The 26,106-nt window shown below is 41.9% G+C and overlaps 2 protein-coding genes across 3 annotated transcripts in view; one reads left to right on the top strand and one right to left on the bottom strand.

The window, feature by feature from the left end:
• Positions 1-12,020, top strand: part of grtp1a (growth hormone regulated TBC protein 1a) — a 77,078-nt gene extending 65,058 nt beyond the window's left edge. For both annotated transcript variants that reach the window (XM_072584716.1, XM_072584718.1), the window contains 2 exons: positions 7,984-8,169; positions 10,795-12,020. In XM_072584716.1, the coding sequence (XP_072440817.1) occupies positions 7,984-8,169; positions 10,795-10,884 (276 nt within the window). In that variant the 3' untranslated portion in view covers positions 10,885-12,020. The remainder of the gene's footprint in view (positions 1-7,983; positions 8,170-10,794) is intronic.
• A 1,640-nt stretch (positions 12,021-13,660) lies between these two features.
• The window catches only part of LOC140485955 (cilia- and flagella-associated protein 44), a 226,664-nt gene continuing 214,218 nt past the window's right edge, over positions 13,661-26,106 (bottom strand). Inside the window, exons 31-35 of the mRNA XM_072584397.1 lie at positions 23,573-23,689; positions 22,879-23,080; positions 20,390-20,550; positions 14,932-15,066; positions 13,661-13,945 (exon numbers count right to left, since the gene is read on the bottom strand). Of these exons, the coding sequence (XP_072440498.1) occupies positions 13,778-13,945; positions 14,932-15,066; positions 20,390-20,550; positions 22,879-23,080; positions 23,573-23,689 (783 nt within the window). The 3' untranslated portion in view covers positions 13,661-13,777. The remainder of the gene's footprint in view (positions 13,946-14,931; positions 15,067-20,389; positions 20,551-22,878; positions 23,081-23,572; positions 23,690-26,106) is intronic.

Here is a 26,106-nt window from a genome sequence, read left to right as displayed (position 1 = left end):
GGGAAGGTTAAAAAAAAAGCCAATAAGAGAAACAAAAAGAGGAATTATGAGAAAAGGCTGGCAGCCAACAAAAAGGAATCTCTATGGTATGTAAATAGTAAAGTAGTGGTAAAAGGAGGAGCAGGGCAGATTAGGGGCCAAAAAGAAAATTAATGGAGGTAGGTGTTAAATGAATACCTTGCATCTGTTTTTATCAAAGACTGAAATGGTACTCAGGTCATTGTAACTGATGAGGAAACTCTGTCACTAGAATGGTTTAAAATTGATAAGGAAGAAGACTGTTGGTATTTAGAATTGACAAGGAATCAGGACTGGATGAAACGAATCCAAAGGTTTTGGAAGAAGTATGTGAGAGATATCAGGCAATAATCTTTGAGCCTTCCCCAGATTGTGGGGAGGTGCCAGAAGACTGGAAAGTTGCAAACATGACAGCCTTGTTCAAGAAAGTTTCTAAGGATAATCCCAGCAATTAAGTTAAAAGTCACACAACACCAGGTTATAGACCCAGCAGGTTAATTTGGAAGCGCTAACTTTCAGAGTGCTGTTCCTTTTTCAGGTGGTGATGACCTGACGAAGGAACAGCACTCTGAAAGCTAGTGCTTCTAAATAAACCGGTTAGAATTTGTAGTCACATGGAAAAAATTCGTTTGGGAAGGGTTAGCATGGATTTCTAAAGAAATCTTTAACTAATTTGCTGGATGAGGTTAGCAAACGTATATTAACCACCGATACAGTACCACACAACAGACTTGAAGCAAATTTTAGATCATGGTATAAGAGGGTGTGTAGCATCATGGATATAAAATTGCCTGAATGTCAGGAAACACTGGAATTCCCGAGGGGTTCATATTGGGACTGTTGCTTTTTCTGATGCATATTAATGATCTAGATCTTGACGGGCAAGGGGCAATTCTAATGTTTGCAGATGAGACAAAACCTGAAGAATTGTAAACTGTGTGAGGACTGTGTAGAACTCCAGAAGGGTTCAAACAAGTTGATGGAGTGGGCCAATACATGATTTGCAAATGAGTAGTTAGGGTGTGGAATGCACTGCCTAAAAATGCTGTGGAGTCAGGTTCATCTGAGAGAATTCGAGAGAGGACTGGATGATTATTTGCATAAAAGTAATGTGACAGCACGAGACCAGCACTATGAAATGGTGCTAATGTAAAGAGCTGTGGCAGGCACGGTGTGCTGAATGGCCACTACCTTCACCGCAAGATTTATGTGATTCTGTGAACAATACACACTGGTAACAGCAACAATGGTTTCCTTCTGTAGGTTTGTCTTCAGTGCTGCTTGATTAAGTTTGTAGGAGAAGATTGGTCCTTCAGCCCAACTGGTCTATTCTTGGTGTTCTACTGTACCCAAGACTTATCCTTCCATGTCTCTTTACTTCCTGTATGCATTAAGTCTCATGTGAATTGCATCAATACTATCTTCTTCCATGTGACAGTGAGTCCGCATTTCATCCCCTCTTTCCTGTAAAGGAATTTCAAACTGTGTGTTTCTAGCACTCCCTTGGCTATCTACGCATCTGTGTGCAGGAAGTCCTCCTGCAAAGTGGTGGTTGAGTTCCTGAGATTTAGAACTTTAGATGAAATGATTTTCAGGAAGACCATAAGAAATAGGAACAGGAGTAGGCCTTTTGGTTCCTCAAGCCTATTCCCCATAAATAGGATCATGGCTGGTGCGCCATCCGTTCACTTTGCCCATTTCCTGTAACCCTCAATCCTCTGATCGAGAAACTATGTATGTCAAACTTAATTGTACACATGGATTCTGCCCTCACAGCTCTCTATGGCAAGGAGTTCTAAAGACACTCAACTCGTTGAGAGAAGTAATTCCTCCTCATCTCAGTCTTGTGTTGTTGTCCCTTTATTCTGAGATTATGCCCTCTGGTTCTAGACCCTTCCTTGAGGGGAAGCTCTCAGCATTCGCCTCATCAAGCCCTTTAAAAATCCTATTATTCATTGAGATCACCTATCATTCATTCTTCTCAACTCCAGTGAATATAGTCTGACTAGTTTAGTCGCTATTCTTAAGACAATCCCTCCACAACAGGGATAATCATGATGAACCTTCTCTGAACTGTCTCCAATGAAATGATATCTTTCCTTACGGCACGGTGGCACAGTGGTTAGCACTGCTGCCTCACAGCGCTAGATACCCGGGTTCAATTCCCGCCTCAGGCGACTGACTGTGTGGAGTTTGCACATTCTCCCCGTGTCTGCGTGGGTTTCCTCCGAGTGCTCCGGTTTCCTCCCACAGTCCAAAGATGTGCAGGTCAGGTGAATTGGCCATGCTAAATTGCCCGTCGTGTTAGGTAAGGGGTAGATGTAGGGGTATGGGTGGGTTGCGCTTCGGCGGGGCGGTGTGGACTTGTTGGGCCGAAGGGCCTGTTTCCACACTGTAAGTAATCTAATCTAAAAAAAAATTACTAAAACTGCTCTCAGTGCTCCAGATGTGGTCTCACCTGCACCTTGTACAGTTTGTCGTAAGATGTTCCTGCTCTTATACTCCAACCTCCCTGAAGTAAGGGCCAACATTCCATTAGCCTTCCTGATTACCTGCCACACCTGTGTGTGAGCTTTGTGTTTTGTGCACACATCCCTTTTGCATTGTGGCTTTTTACAGTTTTTCTCCATTTAATTAATATTCTGTTCTTTTGTTCAATTTTCAAAATAAACAACTTTGCACTTGCCCACTTTATTCTCCATTTGGCAACTTTTTGACAACTTACTTAACTGATCAATACCTCTCTGGAAACTGTTTGTACTCCTCTTCCAAGATCCACAAGCCTGACCACCCTGGCCGACCCATTGTCTCAGCATGCTCCTGCCCCACTGAACTCATCTCTACCTACCTCGACACCGTCCTATCCCTCCTAGTCCAGGAACTCCCCACATACGTTCGTGACACCACCCACGCCCTCCACCTCCTCCAAGACTTCCGTTTCCCTGGCCCCCAACGCCTCATCTTCACTATGGATATCCAATCCCTCTACACCTCCATCCGCCACGACCAGTGCCTCCAAGCCCTCCGTTTTTTCCTCTCCAGACGTCCCCAACAGTACCCTTCCACCAACACATTCGTTTGACCAAACTGGTCCTCACCCTTAACAATTTCTCCTTTGAATCCTCCCACTTCCTCCAGACCAAAGGGGTAGCCATGGGCACACGTATGGGCCTCAGCTATGCCTGTCTCTTTGTTGGCTATGTAGAGCAGTTGATCTTCCGTAATTGTACCGGCACCACTCCCACCTCTTCCTCCGCTACATTGATGACTGCATTAGCGCCACCTCGTGCTCCCGCGAGGAGGTTGAGCAATTCATTAACTTCACCAACGCATTCCACCCTGACCTTAAATTTACCTGGACCATCTCTGACACTTCCCTCCCCTTCCTGGACCTCTCCATCTCCATTAATGATGACCGACTTGACACTGACATTTTTTACAAACCCACCAACTCCCACAGCTACCTGGATTACACCTCTTCCCACCCTACCTCTTGCAAAAATGCCATCCCATATTCCCAATTCCTCCGCCTCCACCGGATCTGTTCCCAGGAGGACCAGTTCCACCGCAGAACACACCAGATGGCCTCCTTCTTTAGAGACCGCAATTTCCCTTCCCACGTGGTTAAAGATGCCCTCCAAAGCATCTCATCTACATCCCGCACCTCCGCCCTCAGACCCCAACCTTCCAACCGTAACAAGGACAGAACGCCCCTGGTGCTCACCTTCCACCCTACCAACCTTCGCATAAACCAAGTCATCCGCCGACATTTCCGCCACCTCCAAACAGACCCCACACCAGGGATATATTTCCCTCCCCACCCCTTTCCGCCTTCCGCAAAGACCGTTCCCTCTGTGACTACCTGGTCAGGTCCACGCCCCCCTACGACCCACCCTCCCATCCTGGCACTTTCCCCTGCCACCGCAGGAACTGTAAAACTTGCGGCCACACCTCCTCCCTCATCTCTATCCAAGGCCCTAAAGGAGCCTTCCACATCCATCAAAGTTTTACTTGCATATCCACTAATATCATTTATTGTATCCGTTGCTCCCGATGTGGTCTCCTCTACATTGGGGACACTGGGTGCCTCCTAGCAGAGCGATTTAGAGAACATCTCCGGGACACCCACACCAATCAACCACACCGCCCTGTGGCCCAACATTTCAACTCCCCCTCCCACTCTGCCGAGGACATGGAGGTCCTGGGCCTCCTTCACCGCCGCTCCCTCACCACCAGACGCCTGGAGGAAGAACGCCTCCTCTTCCACCTCAGAACACTTCAACCCCAGGGCATCAATGTGGACTTCAACAATTTCCTCATTTCCCCTTCCCCCACCTCACCCTAGTTCCAAACCTCCAGCTCAGCACCATCCCCATGACTTGTCCTACCTGCCTATCTTCTTTTCCACCTATCCACTCCACCCTCCTATCACCTTCATCCCCTCCCCCACTCACCCATTGTACTCTATGCTACTTTCTCCCCACCCCCACCCTCCTCTAGCTTTTCTCTCCACGCTTCAGGCTCACTGCCTTTATTCCTGATGAAGGGCTTTTGCCCGAAACATCGATTTCGAAGCTCCTTGGATGCTGCTTGAACTGCTGTGCTCTTCCAGCACCACTACTCCAGAATCTGGTTTCCAGCATCTGCAGTCGTTGTTTTTTATCTCCTCTCTCAATCTGTCTTTCCACCTGTTTTAGTGTTGTCTGCAAATTTGGCTTCAGTACATTCACTTACTTCCTCCAAGTCGTTAATACATACTGTAAACTATTGCAGTCCCAGCACTGATCCCTGTGGAACCACACTGGTTACAAACTGCCAACCTGAAGAATAAGTCCTTATCCCTACCCACTGTTTCCTGCCCAATAGCTAATTCTCAGTCTACACCAACATAATATCTCCAATACCGTGGACTCTTCCTTTAGGATTTAATCTTTTGTCAGCGACTTTGTCAAACATCTTCTTGAAGTCTAAATGCAACACATCTGCTGGTTTCCTTCACTCTGATTGAGATGTCCTCAATAAGTTAGTCACATGATTAATCCACACACCCCCAATAACCTACCATCCTCTTGCTTCTTAAGAATCTGTCTACTTCCAGTTTAAAAAGATTCAAAGTCTCTGGGTCCACTGCCTTTTTGAGGCAGAGAGTTCCAAAGATTTGTGACTCTCTAAGGAATAAAAAAATTCTCCTCATCTCTATCTTAAATGGACAATTCTTACTTGAAGCAATGACCAATTCAGTGTCCTGAGAGTAGGCCACCAAGGTCATCTGTAGGAAATAGCACTAACCAAAAGTCTCAGTGTTAAATAAGTATATTGTTACTAGTTTACTAATGACACTAAAGTGAAATACCATTGTAGATTAGCTTCAAATGAAAATTTACTCTATCATGTATGGTGTTATCTTCTCACACTCTTTAACAAGTAAGGAGTCTTTTAAAAATTAAACTTAACTAAATTAAATCAAATCTCTTTTCATGTACTTGACACAAAGGCAGATTTAAGATTTAAAATGTTAATTCACAAAGGTCCAGCACCATTTCTGTTATTTTTCCATAAACCAGAGGGAGCAAGAGTGTCAGTTCTGATGTCAGTCATTGACCTGAAAGAATATCTGTTTCTTTCTGCCTTACCTGTTGTTTCCAGCATTTTCTGTTTTTGTTATTACAGGTCACCTTGAATAAAGTAGGTCAGTCAACCATTAAAACCATTGCCTGGAACATATCAGATCAAGATAGATGGCATGTTTGTTACCATTGTCAGATCATTCTCGGTACAAGCCGATGATATATTGAAATTAGCTAGGAGTTAATAAAAAATGTAAGGATCCAAATGCAGATCATTTTAGTGGAAAGTCTTTTAGGAACAAGGATCAGATTGACTTCCCAGTTTAAGAAATGTGACTGACCAAATGAAGTTCCATGAGCTCGTTTAAAAAGACAGGATACCAAATGTTTACACAACATGGAGTTTTTCACAAGTTTGAAAAGTTGTAAAAGGGTTGGTTGTAATTTTCTTGAATGAGAAGAAATTCTGGTTCATTGTGGTGAAGGCCAGATGCAGTCACGAAGAAAATGAAGACCGAGACAGGATAAGGGTCAAAATGAAATCCTGTGAAAAATCAAATTGCTCTCCGCAAAGCCAGTTCTTCTGTTTGGCAGAAGAAGAGAGACAAGCTCTGGACAAGGTTACTAGAAATGTGAAACACCCGGAGAGTTGTGTAAATAGCTCTGGGATGCTTTTTAAAAAAAAGCAAGTATTTTCTTAGAAATTGCAAAACAATGAACTTGGGGGTGTTATTGTTTGATCAGTTGAAAAGGAACTTTGGAAAGCTAAGCTGCAAGAGGAAAGGTTTGTCGCAAGATTATCTAGTTGAGAATTGTATCTTTGAAACTTGATGCTGTTGGTGGAGGATCTGTGACCTGGTTTGCATGCATAAACAATAGCTCGTAGTGGGACTGTGTAGCTACGTATTGTCACGTGTCCATAAAAAATTGAGTTTTCTTATGCTTGTGCTTTGTACTGATGTAATTAATAAGCAGGCAATTTTCACTTTTAAATATTTTCTTCTATTTAAATTCTACATAATTTATGTTGTTTTTGATGTGTTGGAATAAATATTACAAAAAGTAAATCTCGCAGGCAGTTTCTTCATATGCAGATCATTCAATACATTTTGTTTATTTTCTCCATGGGCTCCTAATTATACTTAACTCCATCACACTTCAGAACAAAAATTGTCATTATGAATTATAATCTTAAAAAATGTTTTGCTGTTCCTTTAACATGTGCACCATAAACTGGCTTGTAGCTTTTTAGTATCCCTCACCTCCTCAAATTGGAAGAGAATACCTAGAGACACATTCTTGCAGTAACCAGTCCACATAAACATAGATTTGCAATTTTAGAAGTCTTGGTTGCATTAGTATATCAAGAAATATTGGGCAGTAAATCATAGAATCCCTACAGTGTGGAAACAGGCCGTTGGCCAACAAGTCCACACCGACCATCCAAAGAGTATCCTATCCAGACCCATTTCCCTACCCTACTACTCTACATTTCCCCTTACTAATGCACCTAACCTACACATCCCTAAATGCTATGGTCAATTTTGCTTGGCCAATTCACCTAACCTGCATATCTTTGCATTGTGGGAGGAAACCGGAGCACCCGGAGGAAACCCACACAGACACGGGGAGAATGTGCAAACTCCACACAGACAGTCGCCCGAGGCTGGAATCAAACTGAAGTCCCTGGCGCTGTGAGGCAGCAGTGCTAACCACCGAGCCACCAGGAATACAGATATTATCATAATGACACAACTCATTTACAGGACTGGCTGCTGCTGAGCCCAGGACAGATTGTGAACAAATCTGTAATAATTCATTAATAATTAAATAATAACGGACATCTATAGGAGTCTTTGCTGAAACTGCTACAGTGTTTACCTCCATGTCCTTTATCACCTTGTGCATTGCAGAACATATCCTGACTTCGTTGCTTAAAACACGTTCCCCATTAGCCAGTTGAACTATTCGGGCTGAGTAAATGGTGCAATCTCGCTGTGTTATCAGTAGTCAACCGAAACTTTTCAAATTATGGGCTTTAGGACACCTTTTCCTCTGTCCAGTATCACCAAGCTTCTTAGAAAATTCCTGCTGTCACTATCTCTTTGCATGCTTATCTTTCCTTGAATTACCGTTGACCTCAGTGGACTTAGTTTAATCTGAAAACCAGCAAGATCTGAAATCTAGCGTGGCCAGCTTGGAAGATTTGAGATACAATTGTTTAACCAACAGTAAAAAAATCCTGCCTTTCTGCATTTGCTTCTTTGCTTTGTTATTAACTGCTGTCTTCATCCGTTTACCCATTTCTCAAGAATAATTTATGCAATTTTGTAATCCTATTCCATCTTTTGTTTTCCACAGTGTAATATGTTGGGAAATATTTCTTTCTTTATCTTAGACTGTTCTTCGGATTTGGGACTGTCTCTTCTATGAAGGATCTAAAGTCACCTTTCGTGTGGCCTTGACATTAATAAAGTACCACCAGGCTTCCATTTTAGAAGCTAACAATTTCCCTGCCATCTGTGAGAAATTCAAGGAGATCACACATGGGCCTCTGGTCCAAGATTGCCATGGCTTTATGCAGGTGAGTTTGTTCTTTCTGCAAGTTGTGAAGTCAAACACTGTTCAGACTATTGGAGTATTTATTGAACAAAATGTCACATTTCTCCTGAAAATTAATTGTTACAACAAGCCTTTTCCATTTTGTGTGTGGGTGCAGGGATTGGATTTAACGCTTGTGTTCATTGACGTTTAGTACATGGAAGTGTCCCAGAGTGTTTCATTCTGTCATAATCCAATAGTATTGATGACAGAAGGAGATGTTACAAATTATAACCGTAGGTGTTCAACATTTCATGGTCAACAGTGAAGAATACAACATTTCAGTCCTTTCAGTTGGTTCTACTATCAAAAGGTTAGGAACATCACTTAGCTTATAGTCCAAGAGCCTAGTTGTTCATATTATGTTTGATTTCTCACAAGCAACAACACTGATAAGTACCAGTCCTTGGAGCTTGTCTATAATTGTCCGTTTCTAATAACTTGTGGGTGAAAAGTAAGATGACATCAATATATGATTAATGAAAGATGGAGAAAGATCCTTTCAATGAGGGTTTGGGGCTGGGGTGAGCAGTAGAACAGTTCTGGTCACCCAACCATAGAAAGGAAATTATTAAACTAGAAACAGTGCACTAAAGATTTACTAGGATGCTACTGCAACAAGAAGGTTGGAATTATGAGGAAAGCTTGGATAGGCTGGGACTTTTGTTTTCCTGGATTGTAGGAGACTGAGCCCTTATAGAGATCTATAAAATCATGACATAGTCAACAGCATTTCCCCATGGTAAGGGAATCCAAAACTAGAGAGCATAGGTTTAAGATGAGAGGGGAGAGATACAAAAGTGTCCAGAGGTGCACTTTTTTAACACAAAGTGGTGAATGTCTAGAATGGCCTGCCCGAGTGGTGGAAATGAGTTCAGTTTCATAATTTAAGAAACATTTAAACAGGTGCATGGACGGGATGGGTATGGAAGGATATGGATCAAACGCAAATCAGATTAGTTTAATTGTGAAAACTGGGCAGCATGGGCAATTTTGGGCCAAAGGGCCTACTTCCATGTTGTAGACCTCTGACTCTATTTATAGATCATGTAGGTGATGGGGAATATTAGAAAGGCTACATGGAATTAGGATGCTCATGAAGGATAAACTATACTGTGGACTAGTTGGATTGAATGTAGCCTCTTGCACTAAATTAGTCAGTTAAGACATTTGGAAGTTTGAATCTTGATGATGTGGTTGTTAATTGGCTAAAGACCCAGTTACTGCCCAGGTTTAGTGGAGGTGAACAATCCTTTCCCTGTCTGATACATGTAGAATTATGTGGACATTGTGACAGAGGACATGTTGGATCAAAATAATAAAATGCCATAAATACTGAGCAGCAACTGTCAAGGGGGAAAGAGTGTTCTTATTTCAGGTTACCTTTCATTAGAATTGGAAAAATGTTAAGAGATCTAATTGATTTTAAGCAAGTGCAGAGGCAGGAAAACAGAGATAAGGGAAAGAACAAAAAGGAAGGTTTGAGTTTGTCTTCCACCCTGGTTGATGAACCCTTGATGATTTCTGTTCTGTTTCTCATTTCAATTCTCACCCCCTCCCTTCCTTCCCAGAACAATAGTAGGGATCCCCCTTGATCTTGCTTCACCTTCTTATCAGTCTCAGCATCAAAGGATCACCCTCCTGCCTTACCATTACCTCCAGGACAATGCCACCATCAAACACTTCTTCCTTCATCCCCTTTCAGCATTCCAAAGGGACTGAACACTCCTCAACATCCTGGTTCTCCCTTCAGTCACTCCAAACAACCTCTCGGTTACCCACAGAACCTTCCCCTGCAAATGCAGGAGATGTTACACTTGCCCTTTTTCCTCTTCCCTTCTCAGTCAGTAGTTCAATACACTCCTTCCAGGTTAAACAGTAATTTACTTGTATTACTTTCAATTAGTATTCTCTGCCCCCAGTGCAGTTTTCTCTGCACTGGGGATGCCAAATGCAGATTGGATTAATGCTTTGTAGAACACCTCCGTTCAGTCTGCAAGCATTATCGCGAGCTTTACCTTTGCTTGTCATTTCAGTTCTCTATCCCACTGCATTTTCTGTCCTCAGCCACCGCCTCCTCTGTTCCAGTGAAGCTCAATGTAAGTTGAGGGATAAACACCTCCCCGTTACAACCATCCAGACATAGAGTTCAAACATTTGAGATCATATCTATTGTTTCCTTCAGACAACCACTGTTGGTGATAATCTGTTATGCTTCATCTAGGATACATTTTAGTGATTCTCTTTATTATTCGGCTTGCAACATCACTTCTTTTGTCATTTAATCTCTCCTATCTTCCACCCTGTCATAACAGGGAATGTTTATTTCCCCCACTCTCTCCATTTGCTTCTATCCTCTCAACCAGTCACATCACTAATATTTCGGAATTCTAATGAAAGATCATTGACCTAAAGCATCAATTGTATTTCTTTTCACACAGATGCTGCCTGACCTGCTAAATGTTTCCAGAATTTTGTTTTTTGCACAAATTTCCAGCATCTTAAGTATTTGATTTCTATAAATGCTGGATCAATCTCTGATTAAAATGTACACCAGTTTATTTTCACAATATAGCCCTGTCTTAATGTGTGTACTAATTTCCTCTAGAAAATATTCACTGAGCCTGGAAGGTTACCCCTGGCAACGATCATCAAGCTACGTGAGCACTGTAGGGCTGAAATAGATGCTCAGAGTTGATTTGCGTTTCTCAGTTTTGGAACATTTAATACCTCAGGAACCTGAAGACTTCCTACATTCCTCAATTGAAAATCTGGGCTGCATTTACCTGATGGTTGTATATATCTTCTTTCTGAAAAAGAATTACCCAGTTACTTTATATCTGCTGTGAATCCAGCTGGATCAAAATGAGCTACAACAATATTTGACATTGTTGTTTCAGATTTAAAACAATATTTCTAAATGAAGGGCTGTTTGTACATTGGTTATTTCTCAATCTTATTAATAGTCATTATTTTCTCCATCTGAAATATGAGCCTGGTTTTAACTTTGCAAATGAGTTTTGAATGAGTTAATTTCTTGGCCATAACTACTTTCAAACTTTTTGTTTTTTATTATACTAATAAATAAAATTATTCAATGAGTCAGCAAATGGAAAATTTTCACATCGCACATATGGTTGTTGATTTCAGTAGTGTTTAATCAGGTGTAACTAAATTATTGATCAACTGCAAGATCTTCAGGACTTGCAATGTCTCTCATTGAGTGCTGGATGGATCCCTGCTCTGGGTTCAGTGATGCTCCAGTGTAAACTGACTACACTCACACTCACTCTCTCTCTCTCTCTCTTCCCCCCCCCCACCCCACCCCCCACTCTCTCTCTCACTCTCTCTCTCACTCTCTCTCTCACTCTCACTCACTCACTGTATGTAGATTTCTGCTGCACTCTGGGTCCAGTGACATTCTGGCCCAAGCTCCAGTCTTGTTGTGATTGATGGAGTATTACTCTAGATTTGGTGATAGTCCAGTTTAGGCTGCAGTTTATCATGCAGCAGAGAGCTTGGCTTCTGGTTAAGCAACACTCCTGCAAGAGCTCCAGTCTTGTACCCAGTGACAATCAGACTGTTGGTCTGTTTTGGGTTCAGAGTGTCCAGCGGTGAAGACATTGCTACATTTTGTCGATGAGATGAGTGGTGGTTTTGTGCCACACAATTTGCTGGCACTTCACATCTGGAAAAAGCAATAATTGAAAACTGGCAGTTTTATAGATATAGTGCTTGATGTCGAGCCATTGATTTGTATGTTTCTTTGCCACTGTGGTATATGTGATTGTTTGTAACTCTAGATTATTTATAAATAAATAGAAATATATTTAAGTATTTGTGTCTAATTCTGTACAAACGATAGACAGTCTGAATGCTTTCTGCAAACAAATGGATGTGGTTAATACTAATGCAAGAACTAGAAATGCTCCTGATGTTCATGTAAATCAATGTTGCTGCTCCCTCCAATTTCAACTGTAATTTTCCCAGCTCATGCCTGGTTCAGTCTGAGCTTTTGTGTCCCTTCAATTTCAAAGGTTGAACCCAAATCATCCACCTGTCCTCAGATATGTTTAAGAAATCTGAGTCTTCAGTTTAGTTGCCCTCAACTGCATAGTTTCCAAAGCCTGGATATTGTACAGCAACACCCACATATGTGAGCTATCCCAGTGCATTGTTCAGTTATTGGCCTGGATTTCACATCCAGCCTTTAACCCAGGGGCATAATCCTTGCTTTCTGGGACACTGTTTTCTAACATGTTCTCCCACCATGGTGCAGAGCTGCAAATGATCTGTGGTGATCTCTGTGTACCTTGGAACACATTTAAAATTGCCAATAGGCTTTTCTCTTGTGTAAAAGGATCATCATTTAAGGCTATTTTTCTGCAGTTGTTACTAATCTCACCTCTCGCACAGTTGTGTATCACTCGCGTGTCCAGTCCTGCTATAAAGTGAAGACATCAGTACCTCCCAGTTCGGCATGAGACATGGCCATTGAGGTACTTATGGATTTGTTGCACTTTTGAAAGATAAGGGAAAGGTTAAGGATGTATTTATTGGCTCCCGTATGACTTTGATTATTTGAATAGTCACATTGGTTTAGCAATTACCATCATGATTAGATAGGTTATGGTAAGTAAGGTTGGGGGCTAGTTTGGGAAGGTCACAACGGGGTTTGGATTGGGAGCTGGTGACAGTACTGCTAAACTCAGATTACAAATGGTATGAACTGGGGGAATCATGAGCCAGAGAATGTTGGATAATGAATGAGAGGGATTGGGAGTGCAAAGTGGGATAGGGTCCAGTTTAAATTTTAACCTCTTCCACCCCTATCTGTATGATACTACCTGTGGTATGATTAATCTTACCTGTCTGGAAGTTGCTTCATTGGAGTATCATCATGTAAGAATATACTCATGATGAAGCTGGAGCAGGGGATAGTGCACAGACAAGAGTTATCAGTGTTTGCACCTGTTAATGTGCCAGTGCCAGGGAATGCTACTTTATGACTAATGCTCTAGATTTGGTAGATTCCTTGGAACTTTGAGTTCTAGTTAATTTGATTCCTGACCGATGCATTCCTACAAAAATTGGGGAAAAAAGTCTGGCCCTCAAACCAGATTTAAAAAAATCTGTTGAAGAGTCTTAAATCTCTGCCATTTCTTTAAGTCTAGTCAAAATGTTGCTGCTTTTTACATGACATAGTGAGTATCTTAGGGTAACATTCAGTGACCTTACACATGATATCTTATCACATCTGGATGTACAATGATACAAAGTGAAACATTTTTTAAACATATTTTGAAGTTGCATTGATCTACTGATGTAACCATTGCAATTTGTTAGAACAGCTTCCTACAGAATGGAGTGACAAATCTCCTTGAAGACTTGTTGAATTTAAAAATATAAACTCATTGAGAAAAATCTCAATCTTCTATTAAAGAAAACCCACAAATTCAGGTATGTATCAAATATTTATTATTGGCATTCATCTATCGCCAAACCAATTTGAAATCATATACAAGGAAAACAAAATCACAAACTTAATGTATTTTTTTTTCAGTCGTTTTATGTATTTAAAACTATGAGCTTCACTGTGGCAAAGGTGGTTGGGAGGGAGGAAGGATGTGACCTCCTTTCCGGATTAGCATACCAATTTCATCTTTCATTTTGTTGATTTCTTTTGCTTGTCTTTCCACGATTTGAATCAAGTCCTGCTTCTCTTCCAATTTAGCTTTTTGTTTCTGAACCTCAACACCCTGGATCAAGAACAGCAATGTTCACAATCAGTTCCAAATGACTTCAGTTTGTGTCCAAGATATCACCTTGTACTATAGTGAGTGTAAACTCTGAAACTACGAAGGCTCGGAGACCATATGAGACAGATCAGTAACGTAATATAAAAACAAGTTATTTTTTCCCATCACTGCTAAATCACTAATTACACTGTAAACCAAACAACAATGATATATAAAACTTTCAAAGAGGCACATTACCTTTGGGCAGAGGATGAAGGTAACTTTTGCAAATCAGAGCATACTTTGTGCAATTCACATTAATGGATTTACATAGTGGAAATGGAATGGCATGTAGCCAGACTGAGTAAAGATAGAAAGTTCCTTCTCTGAAGGGCTTAGAGGAACCAGTTAGCTTTTTACAAAAATCTGTAGCATGACGATGGAACCTATCAGAATAATTACGTTCCATATAAACCCATGCCTGTAATTAAAAGATGGATACCGATTTTGTGAGGCAACATCACATTCAAGAACTTGGAAAAAGAAAAAAAGATATGAGAATACTGCCTTCCTTTTTATGTTCTGAGACTCAGCTCACAAATGTATGTCAGTCCCTTTTTATGTTATCACAGGTTAATACTCTATGGGGCTATGGAAAAATGTCACAAAAGAAGCGTATGCTACAAAGCAAACAGGCAAGATTACTACTTGATATTCTTCCAATATGATTGGTTTTAAAGGTGGCTAAGAATATTATAGCAACTTCAATAGTTTTAATGTGTTAATATGAGGATCTTGTTATCATGTATGAGTTGAAAACTTCAAAGAATGAATATTGGCTCAAGAAATTTAGAATTCTGCAATGCAAGGGTCAGAATTCACTGAAATATAAATCACCAGCAATAAAAATCAGCATCTTAATCTAATTTGAAAATCACAGCATATGGGAAATTTGAATGGAGCCAACTTAAAACTATAAAGTGCTAAATATGATTTTAAAATATTACCATTTTCTTCTGTTGGTTATTTAACTGTGATTCAATTTTTCTCTTTTCCAATGTCAGCATGTTCATCTGATCCAGTTTGCATGTATATTGCCTGGTGAAATCTGTAAGCTCAGCTTGCAATTCTGCTATTTTCTCCTAGATTGGGACAACATTTTAAAAAATGCACTATTATTCTCTTATGAAACATGACTTAATTGTACAGAAACCCTTTGATCCCCTTGTAGTCAAAGGACGTTTTAAATGCAAGGTTCTGAAATGGAAATCAAACTTCCTAATATTATACCTTTCTTTAATTTTAGTTACTCGATAAATTTAATGAAACACTTCTGGCACAATCATTCCAGATCCATGCACACCTATTGTTAGACGCAGTCATTCTCTATAAACCACTGCATTAGTCTTATTATCCATACTGGTGTTAATCTGTTACTTTGTTGTTCTGTAATCTGTTGGTTATATTTCTAAACCAGATCCACCTTTCCTTTAGTCTACTGCTTTCAAGTAGGGAGAGGATTGTAAGTTGAGCAGCAGGACTGAGGATGTTAGTGTAAGCATTAGGAGGAACTGAGATCCCTGCTGTGTAGAGGTGACCATGGGGAGTGAGGAAAATGGTTCTGTTTGTAAAGTAAGACTTACAGGGCTGTGCAGAGAGTTAGCTGTGAAGGGGAGCCTTACCTTGACCAGATCACTTCCTGGGAAAATATTGACATCATTAATAGTTTCAGCTGCCCTTCTGTTTGTCTTGAAATACATTAGTCATCTGTTGGAAAGAGGAGCTCCTTGCTACTGCTCACTTATTCAATGTGCCTCCCCTGCTGCCTTCAGGAACCTCAGCACATTGTTTAGAATTATTCTGCAGCTGTATCTCAATCCTGCTGGCTACTATCCCTTATGCGAAGAACCTCTCCTGTAAGATGCATGTATGGGAAATATTGGGGAACACTGACTTCCTATTTATTAAACTGTCTAAATATAAACACGTTTCAGACTGAGAGCTCACCAGTTTTGTTCCAAATCCAAACAATGATGACTGCTGTTACTTTTTCAATTAGCTGCATTATACACTACCTACCACCCACACACAACAGTGCTCTTTATGCAAACTAGCACTGATATTTCCCTCGAGTAGAGTAAGGTGCAAGAGATGTTTGCAGTCATTCAGTCTGTCAGGAACAATGTTTGTTTGCTGAGGTGGAAAGTGATTTCTTGATACAAATATTGGAAAGCAACCTGCTTCTTTGCCGACTAAATTATGGACAAGGGCAGCACTGGCTCAGTGGTTAGCACTGCTGCCTCACAGCACCAGGAATCCAGGTTCAATTCCTGCCTCAGGTGACTGTGCAAACTCCACACAGACATTCTCCCCGCGTCTGTGGGGGTTTCCTCCGGGTGCTCCGGTTTCCTCCCACAGTCCAAAGATATGCAGGTCAGGTGAATTAGCCAAGCTAAATTTACCCCTGAGTAATATACCTATCACTATGGGCAATGTTAGGAAATGCGTCTGGAGGGATGCTCTTCAGAGGGTTGATGTGGACTTATTGGGCCACTTGGCCTGTTTCCACACTGTAGGGAATCTAATCTAATCTTCTACGTTTAGCACTTCTTCCGCTAAGACAAATTTAGATAACTAAAGCTAACTTGGATATAAAGCATTCTAGCACAGGGCTTTCCAGAATATAACTTTCAGAACCATCCTGATGTTCTACATCCACAGCTCATACAAGTTTTTATCCATTAATGGAAAATGATTTTGCTTGCCAATCAGCAGCAGATCGTGTTTGTGTTGTATCTGAAAGGGAGTAAAAACTCACCCAAATGCTTCACAGACAAAATTCAGCATCAGGACCATAAGATATTGGAGCAGAATTAGGCATTCAGCCAATCGGGTCTGCTCCGCCACTCGATCGTGGCTGATATGTTTCTCAACTCCATTCTCCTTGTCACCCTTGATCCATTTGCTAATCAAGAATCCATCTGTCTTAAAGATGCACAATGACTTGGCCTCCACAGACTTCTGTAACAATGAGTTCCACAGATTCACCACCCTCTGAAGAAATTCCTTCTTAGGTCAATTCTAAAAAGTGATTCTTTCATTCTTAGGCTATGACCTCAGGCCCTAGTCTCTCCTACTAGTGAAAACCTCTCTGTATCCACTCGATCCAGGCCAGTAAGTTTCAATGAGATCCCTCAATATGCCATTGAGTACAGACCACTTCTCATATGACAAGCCCTTCATCCCGGGGATCATTCTTGTAAACCTTGCCTGGACTACCTTCCAACATTAGCACATCCTTCCCTGGATATAGGGTCCAAAACTGCTTACAATATTCCAAATGTGGTCTGACCAGAGCCATTCACAGCTTCAGCAGTTTGTCCCTGCTGTTATATTTTAGTCCTCTTGAAACAAATGCTATTATTATATTTGCATTCCTAACTGCCAACTGTGAATCTGCATATTAACCTGCAGAGTCCTAGTTCCCATTTGTATTTCAGACTTGTCACAGCCCTCGACCATGACCCCACCCCCAATCACCAAACCATTATCTCCCAGACCACACAGAACCTCATCACCTCAGGCGATCTCCCATCCACAGCTTCTAACCTCATAGTCCGGGAACCCCGCACCGCCTAATTCTACCTCCTTCCCAAGATCCACAAGCCTGATCACCCCGGCCGACCCATTATCTGAGCCTACTCCTGCCCCAATGAACTCCTCTACCTACCTCAATACTGTCCTATCCCCCCTAATCCAGGAACTCCCCACATACTTTCAAGACACCACCCACATCCTCCAAGACTTCCGTTTCCCTGGGCCCCAACCATGGACATCCAATCCGCCATGACCAGGGCCTCCAAGCCCTCCATTTCTTCCTCTCCCGACGTCCCCAACAGTACCCTTCCACTGACACTCTTATTTGTTTGACTGAACTGGTCCTCACCCTTAACAATTTCTCCTTTGAATCTTCACACTTCCACCAAACCAAAGGGGTAGCCATGGGAACTGGTATGGGCCCCAGGTATGCCTGTCTCTTTGTTGGCTACGTAGAACAATCCATCTTCCGGAGTTACACCGGCACCACTCCCCACCTCTTCCTCTGCTACTTGATGACTGCTTTGGCGCCACCTCGTGCTCCCGCGAGGAGGTTGAATAGTTCATCAACTTCACCAACACGTTCCACCCCGACCTTAAATTCACCTGGACCATCTCTGACGCCTCCCTCCCCTTCCTGGACCTCTCCCTATCCATTAATGACAACTGACTTGACACTGATATTTTTTACAAACTCACCGACTCCCACAGCTACTTGGATTACACCTTTTCCCACCCTACCTCCTGCAAAAATGCCATCCCGTATTCCTAATTCCTCCGCCTCAGCCATATCTGCTCCCAGAAGGACCAGTTCCACCACAGAACATACCAGATGGCCTCCTTCTTTAGAGACTGCAATTTCCCTTCCCACGTGGTCGAAGATGCCCTCCAATGCATCTCATCCACATCCCGCACCTCTATCCTCAAACCCCACCCTTCCAACCATAACGAGGACAGAACCCCCCTTGGTACTCACCTTCTACCTTACCAACCTTCTCATAAACCACATCATCTGCCGACAATTTTGCCACCTCCAAACAGACCCCACCACCAGAGATATATTTCACTCTCCACCCCTTTCCGCTTTCCACAAAGACTGTTCCCTCCGTGACTACCTGGTCAGGTCCACGCCCCCCAACAACTCACCCTCCCGACCTGGCACCTTCCCCTGCCACCACAGGAATTGCAAAACCTTGCCCACAACTCCCCCCTCACCTCCAAGGCCCCAAAGGAGCCTTCCACATCCATAAAAGTTTCACCTGCACATCCACCAATGTCATTTATTGTATCCGTTGCTCCCGATGCAGTCTCCTCTACATTGGGGAGACTGGATGCCTCCTTGCAGACCGCTTTAGGGAATATTTCCAGGACACCCACACCAATCAACCCCACTGCCCTGTAGCTCAACTCCCCCTCCCACTCTTCTGAGGACATGCAGGTCCTGGGCTACCTCCACCGCTACTCCCTCATCACCTGACGCCTGGAGGAAGAGCACCTCATTTTCCGCCTTGGAACACTTCAACCTCAGGGCATCAATGTGGACTTCACCAGTTTCCTCATTTCCCCTCCCCCCATCTTACCCCAGTTCCAAACTTGCAGCTCAGCACCGTCCTCATGACCTGTCCTACCTGCCAATCTCCCTTCCCACTTATCCACTCCACCCTCCCCTCTGAACTATCACAGTCATCCCCACCCCCATTCACCTATTGAACTCTTTGCTACCTTCTCCCCAGCAGCAACCCCCCCCCCCCCCGCCATTTTTCTCTCCACCCTGGAGACTCCCTGCCTCCATTCCTGATGAAGGGCTTTTGCCCAAAACGTCGATTTTCCTGCTCCTCGGATGCTGCCTGACCTGCTGTGCTTTTCCAGCACCACTCTAATCTAGACTCTGGTTTCCAGCATCTACAGTCCGCACTTTTGTCTTCCAAAGCCAAACTCCATTCAGAAAATAGTCTATGCCTCTTCTTCCAACCAAAGTGCATAATGTCACACTTCACCACAGATTCACTGAAAGAGACATTAGAACCAGGTTATGAGAATTGGGAGGGATTTACAACATTTAAAACTGATAAGTTGATTTGCATAGGTTCTAGGTGCAGGAGTATGCCATTCAAGCCTGTTTTTAACATTCAGTGAGATCATGGCCAATCACTTATGGTCTCAACTCCACATTCCAACTGCCTCCCATAACCCCTGACAATCTTGACTGTCAAAAATCTAAGTAACTCAATCCTAAATAAACTAAATAACACATCTTTCACTGCTTTTTTCAGGAAGACAATCCCACGGGCGAACAACCCTTAGAGAAAAAAATTTTGCAAAATCTCTATTCTTAAAGGGAGATCTTGTATTCTTAAACAGTCTCCCCTAGTTTTAATCTTTTGTACAAGACGAAACATTCTCACGGTATCCGCCTGCTAAATGTTTCAACAAATTCACCTCTCATTCTTCTAACAGATCTAACTTGTTCAACCTTTATTAATAGAATAAGCCTTTAATTCCAGGAATGAGTTGAGTTAGCCTTTTCTGAACTGTTTATTATATTCTAAACAAACTAATATTTTTTCAAACAAGGGGACCAAAACTATACGATATTCCAGATATGGCCTCAGTAAGGCTGTTCCAGCTGCAATAAAATCTCCCAATTTTAATATTTCATTCCCTTAGAATAACTGCAATATTCCATTTGCCATTCTATTGAAGATGACTCAGCAGGGGTGAAAGATTTTGACCTCCAATCACGTTTCCAATTTTGATACTGTTGTGCTATGAACTACAGAGTACAGCTCCTTGGCTTAACCAATAACTGACTATCATCCTTAATACTGTAAACATGACAACCAATTAATATTTTGTATCATTACTTACATCCTTTTGTTTAATTCTTCTTTGGAATCGAATGTCATTGACACTTATCTTCTCTTTCAGCTCCTCTAGGGTCATATTCACTGACAGAGTTTGCAAAGCTTCCAGATCAACCACACGACCAAATTTCCGGATCATTTCTTGATAACATTTCTCTTCGAACTCTGTAGTAACACAACTCCAGTTGTAATTTGAAAATGTGCACTATGATTATTCTGAAATGTGTGATATAAAAAATTGTGAACCAGGCATCACTGTCTGGAAACCGTCTCTGCTGAGCTGGACTTGCTCTCCTACCCACAGAAAAGTTGAGAGGAGATTTGAGGAAGTCAGGAACTTCACAAAGTAAACAGAGGATAAGCTGATGAAAGGGACAGAGTTGTGGGACCATGAGGCAAGAGCAGGCAGGGAGTGAGTTGTCAACTCTGGTTGGATATTTCAGGCTGGGCCTTGCTTCTGTGTCTCAGCCTGCCTTCCAGTGGGAGTTAAGCCCACATTGAGGCATTCACACCTGCATTCCTCCTCTCACAGAAGCTAGTACAGAGACTCAAAACCATCCCCAAGCTTCACAGAGAGAGCAGTGGCCTTACTTTAGCTCTAGGAGCTGCCATCTTTATCTGAAGTAGAAGCAACTCTGTGAATATCAGGCTGCCTTCAGTACCCACCCCAACTAAGGTAAATGTTTGATCTTCTGCCAATCCCACACACTCGCTCACTCTCCATCCATGAATATTTCACACATCCTAATACAATCTCCCACATTACTTTCAATAGACATTGGGAGCTTGATGTTAATTTTGTTAGATGCAAAGCCAATCTGGGATAGTGATGTCATTTGTGTTCAAAGTTTGGGAGAAGATTTGTAGCTCGGGTGCTCGTTATTGTGGTTCTGTTCGCCGAGCTGGGAATTTGTCTTGCAAACGTTTCGTCCCCTGTCTAGGTGACATCCTCAGTGCTTGGGACCCTCCTGTGAAACGCTTCTGTGCTGTTTCCTCCGGCATTTATAGTGGCCTGTCTCTGCCGCTTCCGGTTGTCAGTTCGAGCTGTCCGCTGTAGTGGCCGGTATATTGGGTCCAGGTCGATGTGTAGTTGCCATGGCACTCATCCACAGACTCTATCAACAAACACATCGACCTGGACCCAATATACCGGCCACTACAGCGGACAGCTCGAACTGACAACCGGAAGCGGCAGAGACTGGCCGCTATAACTGCCGGAGGAAACAGCACAGAAGCGCTTCACAGGAGGCTCCCAAGCACTGAGGATGTCACCTAGACAGGGGATGAAACGTTTGCAAGACAAATTTATCTCGGCGAACAGAACCACAACAATGTCATTTGTGTGTGGCAACTAACAGGGAGTGGGAAAGCCAAGTGACTCTTACACGGAGCTGGTCGGAACCCAACAGCAAAATGGCCTGCTTCTGGATTGTAAACATTTTATTGTAAACATCTAGAGTTACTGTGAGCAGTTCTGGGCATCACACCTTAGGAAGGATCCACTTGCTTTGATAGGAGCACAACAGAGATTTATTAAGGTAATACCAGGATTCCTAAGAATTATATGGGAAGGAATTGTACAAATTAGCTAAGAGATGATCTGATTGACATTTTCAAAGTATTAAGGGAAACAGTTAATTTGGACGGACTCTTAGTCTTAACCTATTTCCACCCGTTGCGGAGTCTTCGTGTGTAAAAATTAGACCCAGACTTTATCGGAGTGAAATTATTAAACATGTCTTCATGTGGAGGGAGTGTGGAATTCTCCTTTGCAAATAGCACTTGATGTGCAATCAATTGTTAATTTAGAAATTATATTGATTGATTTTTGTTCACCAGAGTGTTTGAGGATATGGGGCAGAAGTGAAAGTATATAGATTTAAGCTATAGATCAGCCACCGTGTCACTTAATGGTAGAAAGGCTTGAAAGGCTAACTAACCTACCCCTGTCCATACATTCCACAAGTTGTTAGCACACTAGTCCTCCACCTAACACATTAATTAGCTCACAGTGGATCCCTCCCATACTCGCTGCTTCCTCTGCTGCAGCCAGATTTCAACTTGTTTCAGAAACTCAATGTCAAATGGTTAATTTAGCCTCATTCACTTTCCTTGTGAAATGTTAATTACAGTACATTTAAAATGCACAGTGCTTCAGTGTGACAGTTTTTTTTAAAAGAAAGGATTGTCAGACTCCCATTTCTACAATACTTTTCACATCCTCAGGCCATCCCAACATGTTTATGCAATGTTGAAAGATAGACATTGTTGTGAGTTAGGAAACTGACAGCCAATTTCATTACAGCAAGGTTCCATTCCACAAACAGCAACAGGATAGTGATCAGGCAACCTGTTTTTGGTTGAGGCCAAATCTAGGGCAACACAGCAGGAGAACAGCTAGTAACAGTCTCTTGCTCTGAACCTGAGAGTTATGTGTGCTTGCAGGTGATTTCTGACAATAACATTCACCACTTTGCAATATGCAGCATTTACCTGCAATTTCAGCTTCCATTTCTGCTTTGTCCCGCAGCAGCTGGACATGTTTCTGCCTCGCTTGTTTAAACAGCTCTCGCTGCTCATCCTTCTCCACCTGGAGTTCTTTGATCCGCTTTTGCAACAGGTTTAGGGCTGGATTGGTGAAAATCAATCCAAGTACAAGATCATTCGGCATGTCTCCGTTGACAATGTACTCCACCTGCATCACAAGAGAAACTCTACAGTATTTTTCAATGATGAGGATAGTGTGGGAAACTGCAACTGTCAAAGATTGGCCATCATTCTGTTGAATAGTAGAGCTGGCTGCAAGGTTAAATGACTCAGGGTATAACTCCTAATCTTTATATCCTTTTTGACTAGCCTAATATGTCTTTGTACCTTTAAGGTAGGCTTGCTAAACATGTTATTACTATATATTTCTTAAAGAAGTACAGCCCAACAGCAGACTGCGGATAGAGTTTACTCCAATCTCCCACTGCCATTCCCAATATTCTCCTAATTTTCACATTCAAGATGATTGTCCAAATATTAGTGAGTTTCCTATTGATATGCCTCATGCTTACATTTTGTCAGTGGCTATGTAATCAAGTGCATGGTGTTTTGACATCTTACTTTGGGGTTGTGCCTTGCTTGCAATCTGCGGGTTTTGAAATGAAATTTTATTACAAAGTAATTCAAATCCATCCCTTACCTGATGGAGTTTCAGAGGAACGACCACATACAATTCATTCAGTTTTTGTTGTTTCTCACGTTGCAACACTTCCAGATCATTTTTTGCAGACTTTACAGTCCCTTCAATAATTTTTACCTGTAGTAACAGTGAAATTACATTGATATTTAGCCAATCTCCTATCCATTTCCCACAAACCAGAATTTTTTTGTGTAACGGTTTATTAAGTCTTCAGAAATCTAAATATACTACTTCTACAGGTTCACCTTTTCCACCTGCTTGTTATCAAATAAATTTATCAAACACAACTTCCCTTTATTAAAATTATGTTAACTCTACCTGATGACATGATAGTTTGCTATATGTTCTGTTTCTACTTCCTTAATGTGAGAGATGATAGGTTAACAGGCCTAGTATTTCCTGCTTGCTTGAATAAAACTGAAGCCTGCAGTTTTCCAATGTTCTGGGACCTTTCCACATTCTCGGCCCTAAGATGCAGTCCATCAGATCAGCCTTTCATCCCAGTGATTTTTTTTTCCCCTCAATGGTAGTGTTTTAAGTGCTTCCATCCTTTTCTCTCCTTAATTTTACACTTATTGAGATTTTTTTAAATGTCTTCTACCATGAAGACAATACTTGTTCAACTGTCTCTACAATTTCCTAGTATTAATTCCCTAGTCTTATCCTCTAAGCAATCTACATTTACTTTCACAACTCTCTTTATATAGACTAGAAGCTCTTACTGATTGTCATTTTTCGTACTTGTTAATCCTCTTCCTAATACTGCCAGAAGATTAAGAAAACTTTTGAAACTGGCTTAGAATATGAGAGTAAAGGAGGATATGGCCTTGTTGGTGGTGGGAGGTGGGACAGCCTCTGATGGTCACAAGAAAGGCAGTCATCCCTCGAGTGTTTTGTCTTCTAAAAGCTGTTACACTGCCATCCTGTGTCAGCCTCCTGCTGCTAGAAGTAAATTACTGGCAGCTGAATCACTTCAGTGCCTATTACCTAATGGTTACTAAAGGGCCTTGATAAGCCGAAGGGAAAGCTGGGCTGCTTGGCTTCTCTACCACTCCCCATAAAATGGGAGAAAAGGTGGAGCTGCAAAATAGGCAGCAGGCAGACCACATGTTGCACCTCCACCCACTTTCAACTTCAAGCCTATTGGCAAGGTACAGTAAAATTCTGCCTCTGTAATTACCAATATTTTATAACCATTCATTTTCATTTGTGGGTTTAAATCAGCCACTTTACAAATGCTGCATGCATTCTGACTTTTTACCATGCTACCCACTCTGACCCCTTTGCTCATGCATGCTTATATTTGTATATTGTTCCTTGGTTATCATTCCCTATATTACTACTTGCACTATCATCTTGCCCTTTCTCATCAACTTTCTAAATTTTCCCTCCAGTTAACAATTTCCTCCACAAATTAGACTAAAGCCCTGCTTACACAATTCTCCATGCAGTTCAATTGAAAGCTTTCCCTCAACAATACAGCTTCCTCATTCCCAAGTAGTGGGGCCAATGCCCAATGGATCAAAACTATTTTTTCCACACCAATCTTTGAGTCATGCATTGAGCTTTCCAGTCTGCTTTACCCTATCCTGGTTTGCTTGTGGTGGAGCTGTAATCCACAGATTGTTACCTCTGAGGTTTAGTTTCTTAGTTTATCCCCTAGCTGTACATTCTCCCTCAAGTGAACTTCTTTGTCAGGCCTACCCATGTCACTGATAGTGTACGGACCATGACAACTAGATCCTACCCCTCCAACTCCAAGCCATTCTTCAGCCCAAGTGGGTGTCCTTAACTTTGGCACCAGGTAAGCAGCACACTTTAGGGGTTCTCACTCTCAGCCACAGTGAACAATTGTAACTTATTGAATATATTGTTCAATTAGATGATGTTTCATTATTCAAACTCCAATGGGCTAGATTACTCAATGTCTTCTCAATGGAAAATCCCTGGGGCCCTCTTGTGGCATAGTGGCAGTGTCCCTACCCTGAGACCAGGAGGCCCAGCTTCAAGTTCCAGAGGTGTGTAATAACATCTTTGACCTATTTTTTTAATCAACCTGTTAAATGGAAAATCCTCTCAAACCAGAACAGGCTAATTTAAATATGATGATCACAAAACTTAGCAAACTCCAAGGGTGATCTCATCAATATCCGGTATAAACATAGCCAGATGTGGTAATTCCTCCCCAGCTAACCTTTATCAAAAGTTTATTAACCTTTCCTCATTACACAATGTTAAATTCACAGGTTCATAAATTGGTTCCTCTGCAAACTAATCTAGAAAATAATTTTAGATATGTTTCATTAATCCATCCTCTTTATGACTGCAAATTCAATTTTGCCAATTCTAGATTAAGATCAACGTTCCCTTAATTACTGTATTACCCTCATAACACATGCTTCTTATTTCTAATTTCCTTGTTATAATCACAGCTGACAGTATTACTGGGCAAGTCAGTTCCCAGACTGAAATATTGCTGAATAGATCATATATTGATTTGTTTTGGTTTTAACAAGGTGACCTCTCATTAAAAC

This window comes from Chiloscyllium punctatum, chromosome 15, assembly GCF_047496795.1.
Source record: "Chiloscyllium punctatum isolate Juve2018m chromosome 15, sChiPun1.3, whole genome shotgun sequence".
NCBI classification, from domain to species: Eukaryota; Metazoa; Chordata; class Chondrichthyes; order Orectolobiformes; family Hemiscylliidae; genus Chiloscyllium; species Chiloscyllium punctatum.
The sequence above is the reverse complement of the archived record's forward strand: the minus strand, read 5'-3'. Positions and strand labels throughout refer to the sequence as shown.